This window comes from Blennius ocellaris (genome assembly GCF_963422515.1).
Source record: "Blennius ocellaris genome assembly, chromosome: 18".
NCBI lineage: Eukaryota > Metazoa > Chordata > Actinopteri > Blenniiformes > Blenniidae > Blennius > Blennius ocellaris.
The window spans coordinates 307,352-314,660 of NC_137667.1; the positions used below are offsets into that span (position 1 = coordinate 307,352).

Genomic DNA, 7,309 nt, shown 5'->3' on the forward strand with positions numbered 1-7,309 from the left:
ACATGAAGACAGTGGGACAGAGGATATGAGGATAGTGGGACATGAGGACAGTGGGACATGAGGACATGAATACAGTGGGACAGAGGACATGAGGACAGTGGGACATATGATATGAGGACATGAGGACAGTGGGACATGAGGACATGAAGACAGTGGGACAGAGGACATGAGGACAGTGGGACATGAGGATAGTGGGACAGGAGGACATGTTGACAGTGGGACATGAGGATAGTGGGACATGAGGATAGTGGGACAGGAGGACATGAGGACATGTTGACAGTGGGACATGAGGACAGTGGGGAATGAGGACATGAAGACAGTGGGACAGAGGACATGAGGACAGTGGGACATGAGGATAGTGGGACAGGAGGACATGTTGGCAGTGGGACATGAGGATAGTGGGACATGAGGACAGTGGGACATGAGGACATGGAGACAGTGGGACAGAGGACAGTGGGACATGAGGACATGAGGACAGTGGGACATGAGGACAGTGGGACAGGAGGACAGTGGGACATGAGGACAGTGGGACAGGAGGACAGTGGGGCATGAGGACATGGAGACAGTGGGACAGAGGACAGTGGGACATGAGGACAGTGGGGCATGAGGACATGGAGACAGTGGGACAGAGGACAGTGGGACAGGAGGACAGTGGGACAGGAGGACATGAGGACAGTGGGACACGAGGATAGTGGGACAGGAGGACATGTTGACAGTGGGACTTGAGGATAGTGGGACATGAGGATAGTGGGACAGGAGGACATGTTGACAGTGGGACATGAGGATAGTGGGACATGAGGATAGTGGGACAGGAGGACAGTGGGACATGAGGACAGTGGGACAGGAGGACATGAGGACATGTTGACAGTGGGACATGAGGACAGTGGGACATGAGGACAGTGGGACAGGAGGACAGTGGGACATGAGGACAGTGGGACATGAGGACATGAATACAGTGGGACAGAGGACATGAGGACAGTGGGACATATGATATGAGGACATGAGGACAGTGGGACATGAGGATAGTGGGACAGGAGGACATGTTGACAGTGGGACATGAGGATAGTGGGACATGAGGATAGTGGGACAGGAGAACATGAGGACATGAGGACAGTGGGACATGAGGACAGTGGGACAGAGGACATGAAGACAGTTGGACAGAGGACAGCAGAGAGACAGACCTGTCTCCAGGCCTGGGCCAGGACCTTGTCCAGGCCGTAGGGCCGCAGCAGCTGCAGGCCTTCACAGGAGTTGTAGAGCCGAGAGCACAGGGAGATGAAGGCTCCAGTCAGGGGGGGGCCGGGGGGGGAGGGGGGGGGCTGGGCGTGGGGGGGGCCGGGGGGGGGAGGGGGGGGGCTGGGCGTGGGGGGGGGCGGGGAGCCCCGGCAGATCATTACCCAGCAGCCTCAGGGTGAACTGGACGATGACGTGAGCTGCTGACGTCCTGCAGAGTAAGACAGAGTCTGTCCTCACAGTGTCCACCAGCCAGGGACATTCTGTCTGTCCAGGTCTCTGACAAACGCTGGAATTTAAAGTACAAATGTTTTGACAGTTGTCCGTCTCATGTCCTCCTGCCGTGTCTCACCGCTCGCCGCGGGACGTCTCCAGGTTGTCCTCGTACAGGAACAGCGCCAGTCCCCCGTCTGTGTTGACGATCCGAGACAAAACATCGGCGATGAGCGTCAAGGTCTCCGCCGGGGACGCCAGCTGCACCTGAGAGGACATGAGGACACCAGGACACGCTACTGCTGCATCTCTGTGTGTGTGTGTGTGTGTGTGTGTGTGTGTGTGTGTGTGTGTGTGTGTGTGTGTGTGTGTGTGTGTGAGAGACCTGCTGTCCCTGCAGCAGCAGCATCAGGGGCTCCAGCAGCGTCTCCAGGACGTCCCCCTGGTGGAGACACTGGGCAGCACACTGGTCTCGCTCGCAGAGCGTCCACAGCAGCTCCAGGACCAGAGCGCCGGGGGACAGACAGTCTGAGGACCAGGGACACTGTGAGTCAGTCCAGAGCGCCGGGGGACAGACAGTCTGAGGACCAGGGACACTGTGAGACAGTCCAGAGCGCCGGGGGACAGACAGTCTGAGGACCAGGGACACTGTGATTTAGTCCAGAGCGCCGGGGGACAGACAGTCTGAGGACCAGGGACACTGTGAGTCAGTCCAGAGCGCCGGGGGACAGACAGTCTGAGGACCAGGGACACTGTGAGTCAGTCAACGTGTTTAATTCACTGTGGAATAATAAAAAAATGTGTAAATAAAGAAGTTTTCATCTTCATGAAGGAACCAGAGAAGATCTGCTTCTCAAAACTCGAACATCAAACACGGAAATACAAACAATCAAAGGGAGTCAGGAGTCAGAGTCAGAGTCAGAGTCAGAGTCAGTCAGGAGCCAGGAGTCAGAGTCAGAGTCAGTCAGGAGCCGGAGTCAGGAGTCAGAGTCAGAGTCAGTCAGGAGTCAGGGTCAGGAGTCAGAGTCAGTCAGGAGCCAGGAGTCAGAGTCAGAGTCAGAGTCAGTCAGGAGCCGGAGTCAGGAGTCAGAGTCAGTCAGGAGCCAGGAGTCTGAGTCTGAGTCAGAGTCAGAGTCAGTCAGGAGCCAGAGTCAGGAGTCAGAGTCAGTCAGGAGCCAGAGTCAGAGTCAGTCAGGAGCCGGAGTCAGAGTCAGAGTCAGAGTCAGAGTCAGTCAGGAGTCAGGGTCAGGAGTCAGAGTCAGTCAGGAGTCAGAGTCAGAGTCAGAGTCAGTCAGGAGCCGGAGTCAGGAGTCAGGAGTCAGAGTCAGTCAGGAGCCAGGAGTCTGAGTCAGAGTCAGAGTCAGTCAGGAGCCGGAGTCAGGAGTCAGAGTCAGTCAGGAGCCAGGAGTCAGAGTCAGAGTCAGTCAGGAGCCGGAGTCAGGAGTCAGAGTCAGTCAGGAGCCAGGAGTCAGGAGTCAGAGTCTGACTTCCAGTCTACCTGCATAACACCTGAACACGTCATCCTCTGGCCCCGCCCCCTCTGGCCCCGCCCCCCACGGAGTCCAGGAGGGAGGAGATGTTGATCATGAACATTCCTGAGAATGACTGGATCAATAAAACCTCCTGCTGTGACGCAACCAGTTCAAGGTTGAAGAGAAAGATGAGGAGGGCTGGGTGTGTGTGTGTGTGTGTGTGTGTGTGTGTGTGTGTGTGTGTCCACCTGTGTGGGGGGTGGGGGGGGGCGGGGCCTCAGGGTGTCGGTACAGGATGTGAATCAGGGCCACCAGCAGGTCCGTCAGGCTGACCGGCTCTGAAACACAGAGGAGGGAGAGGAGGGGAGCAGTTACACATGGAACTCCTCTGGAGGAGCAGGAGGAGGAGGAGGAGCTGCAGGAGGAGGAGCTGGAGGAGCTGCAGGAGGAGGAGCTGGAGGAGGAGCAGGAGGAGCTGCAGGAGGAGCTGGAGGAGCTGCAGGAGGAGCAGCTGGAGGAGGAGCTGGAGGAGGAGCTGGAGGAGGAGCAGGAGGAGCAGCAGGAGGAGGAGCTGGAGGAGCAGCAGGAGGAGGAGCAGGAGCAGGAGGAGGAGGAGCTGCAGGAGGAGCAGGAGGAGCTGGCGGAGGAGGAGCTGCAGGAGCTGTAGGAGCTGCAGGAGGAGCTGGAGGAGCTGCAGGAGGAGCTGCAGGAGGAGCTGGAGGAGCTGGAGGAGGAGCTGCAGGAGGAGCTGCAGGAGCTGGAGGAGCTGCAGGAGGAGCTGGAGGAGGAGCTGGAGGAGCAGGAGGAGCACCACCTCCTCCATACCACCTCCTCCATATCATACCACCTCCTCCATACCACCATACCACCTCCTCGCTCCACCTCCTCCATACTGTAGTGAACTGTTTCCACAAGTTGTCCCGACGACGTCAGGAGACGAACTGGAGCGCAGGGACGGTGTTTTCCAATGTTGCCATGGAGACGGAGTCAGAACGTTTTCATAAAGTTCCACCACAGGAAGTGCTCTTTGACCCGTTTCCACAGAGACGACGCCCAAATGTTTTGTTTTGTTTTTGGAAAGTTGCATTTTGCGCCGTTTCCACAGAGCCGGAGCATTTTTGAAAACTTCCAGGATGGAAGTCTGGAGGACAGTTTTCAAGCAGCTGATCACGTCAACACAATAATTCTAAAACTGTCCTGTCCCAAAAGACAAACCCAGTGAGAGTTTAGACGCTCTTATTTTGGTGGCGGGGGTCCCACCTGGGAGGATGGGGGTTCTGATGGGGAACAACTTCCTGCCGTCGGCGTAGAGGACGATTCTTCCCAGGAGACACAGCGAGTGGACGAAGTGGGCGTGTCCCAACTCCTCACCTGAGTAGCTGCTGCTCTGCTCCACACCTGAAACCACAGGGAGTCACCGTCCACTTCCTCGTCCCCCTGGCTGGTTCTAGGTCTGTCTCTGTCTCAATCTGTGTGTCTCTGTCTGTTTCTGTGTGTCTCTGTCTCCATTTGTCTCTGTCTGTCTGTCTCTATCTGTCTGTCTCTATCTGTCTCTGTCTCCGTCTGTCTCTGTCTCAATCTGTCTGTCTCTGTGTGTCTCTGTCTCCATCTGCCTGTGTCTCTGTCTGTCTGTCTCTATCTGTCTCTGTCTCCGTCTGTCTCTGTCTCAATCTGTCTGTCTCTGTGTCTCTGTCTCCATCTGCCTGTGTCTCTGTCTGTCTGTCTCTATCTGTCTGTCTGTCTCTATCTGTCTCTGTCTCCGTCTGTCTCTGTCTCAATCTGTCTGTCTCTGTGTGTCTCTGTCTCCATCTGCCTGTGTCTCTGTCTGTCTGTCTCTATCTGTCTTTGTCTGTCTGTCTCTGTCTCAAACTGTATGTCTCTATCTGTCTCTGTCTGTCTCTGTCTCTGTCTGTCTCTGTCTCTATCTGTCTCCGTCTGTCTCTGTCTCCATCTGTCTCTAACTCTGTCTGTCTGTCTCTATCTGTCTCTGTCTGTCTCTATCTGTATCTGTCTGTCTGTCGCTGTCTCTATCCGTATGTCTCTATCTGTCTATGTCTGTCTCTGTCTGTCTCTATCTGTCTCTGTCTCCATCTGTCTCTGTCTCTAACTCTGTCTGTCTGTCTCTATCTGTCGCTGTCTCTATCTGTCTGTCTCTATCTGTCTCTGTCTGTCTGTCGCTGTCTCTATCTGTCTGTCTCTATCTGTCTCTTTCTGTCTCTGTCTGTCTCTGTCTCTAAGTCAACTAAAGGGTTTGTCCATTACGACCATGACTTTCTATAGACCGATGATCTTCTATTCTTTATTTACAAATGAAAGGAGGAACATGAAAGACATCTATTACCTCCTTTAGCCTTTGTGTAAAAAAGACATTTTGAAAACCATCTGGAATGTCCTGATGGACGAAGAGCTGGAGAGTCTGGAGGTTCTACTCACCGTAGGTCTCTAGAACGTCCTGAGAGAAGAAGAGCTGGACAGTCTGGAGGTTCTACTCACCGTAGGTCTCTAGAACGTCTTGAGAGAAGAAGAGCTGGACATTCTGGAGGTTCTACTCACCGTAGGTCTCTAGAACGTCCTGAGGGACGAAGAGCTGGACAGTCTGGAGGTTCTACTCACCGTAGGTCTCTAGAACGTCCTGAGGGACGAAGAGCTGGACAGTCTGGAGGTTCTACTCACCGTAGGTCTCTAGAACGTCTTGAGAGAAGAAGAGCTGGACAGTCTGGAGGTTCTACTCACCGTAGGTCTCTAGAACGTCCTGAGAGAAGAAGAGCTGGAGAGTCTGGAGGTTCTACTCACCGTAGGTCTCTAGAACGTCCTGAGAGAAGAAGAGCTGGAGAGTCTGGAGGTTCTACTCACCGTAGGTCTCTAGAACGTCCTGAGAGAAGAAGAGCTGGACAGTCTGGAGGTTCTACTCACCGTAGGTCTCTAGAACGTCTTGAGAGAAGAAGAGCTGGACAGTCTGGAGGTTCTACTCACCGTAGGTCTCTAGAACGTCTTGAGAGAAGAAGAGCTGGAGAGTCTGGAGGTTCTACTCACCGTAGGTCTCTAGAACATCTTGAGAGAAGAAGAGCTGGACAGTCTGGAGGTTCTACTCACCGTAGGTCTCTAGAACGTCCTGAGAGAAGAAGAGCTGGACAGTCTGGAGGTTCTACTCACCGTAGGTCTCTAGAACGTCCTGAGAGAAGAAGAGCTGGACAGTCTGGAGGTTCTACTCACCGTAGGTCTCTAGAACGTCCTGAGAGAAGAAGAGCTGGACAGTCTGGAGGTTCTACTCACCGTAGGTCTCTAGAACGTCCTGAGAGAAGAAGAGCTGGACAGTCTGGAGGTTCTACTCACCGTAGGTCTGCGTCTCCTCGGCCGGTCGTCTGCAGGCCAGGCTGTACTGAAGACACTGCTGCAGCGCCGCAGCCACCTGCAGCACCGCAACCACGCTGTACTCAACAACCTGCAGTCTCGGTATATACTGTATATATACAGTATATATACATATACTATATAGTATATATAGTGCATATATAGTGCATATAGTGTATATATAGTATATATATAGTGCATATACAGTGTATATAGTGTATATACAGTGTATATAGTGTATATACAGTGTATATATAGTGTATATATAGTGTATATAGTGTATATATAGTATATATATATAGTGTATATACAGTGTATATATAGTGTATATATAGTGTATATATGGTGTATATATAGTGTGTATATATAGTGTATATATAGTGTATATATAATGTATATAGTATATATATATAGTGTATATATAGTGCATATAGTGTATATATAATGTATATAGTATATATAGTGTATGTATAGTGTATATATAATGTATATAGTATATATAGTGTATATATAATGTATATATAGTGTATATATAGTGTATACAGTGTATATATAGTGTATATATAGTGTATATATAATGTATATATAGTGTATATATAATGTATATATAGTGTATATATAGTGTATACAGTGTATATATAGTGTATATATAGTGTATATAGTGTGTATATATATAGTGTATATAGTGTGTATATATATAGTGTATATAGTGTGTATATGAGATACTGACGACTTACCAAAGACTTGTATCTGGTCTCCAGGAGCCGGAGAACCACCGTTCTGCTGTAGTACCCGTGCTGAGGGACGGAGGAGGAGGTCAGGACACACGCACGCACGCACGCACGCACGCACGCACGCACACACACACACACACACACACACACACACACACACACACACACACACACACACACACACACACACACACACACACACACACACACACACACACACACACACACACACACACACACACACACACACACACACACACACACACACACACCATCCACTTCTTGAACCAGGAGGCCCTGACGTCC

At 51.7% G+C, this 7,309-nt stretch overlaps 1 protein-coding gene across 1 annotated transcript in view; it reads right to left on the reverse strand.

Moving 5' to 3' along the window:
- The window catches only part of tbc1d32 (TBC1 domain family, member 32), a 38,040-nt gene that overhangs the window by 20,103 nt on the left and 10,628 nt on the right, over positions 1–7,309 (reverse strand). Inside the window, 9 exon segments of the mRNA XM_080513741.1 lie at positions 1,182–1,371; positions 1,373–1,444; positions 1,586–1,713; positions 1,832–1,974; positions 3,167–3,256; positions 4,179–4,316; positions 6,252–6,327; positions 7,007–7,066; positions 7,276–7,309. The exon segment at positions 7,276–7,309 is cut by the window's right edge and continues 177 nt beyond it. Coding sequence (XP_080369867.1) covers positions 1,182–1,371; positions 1,373–1,444; positions 1,586–1,713; positions 1,832–1,974; positions 3,167–3,256; positions 4,179–4,316; positions 6,252–6,327; positions 7,007–7,066; positions 7,276–7,309 — 931 coding nt within the window.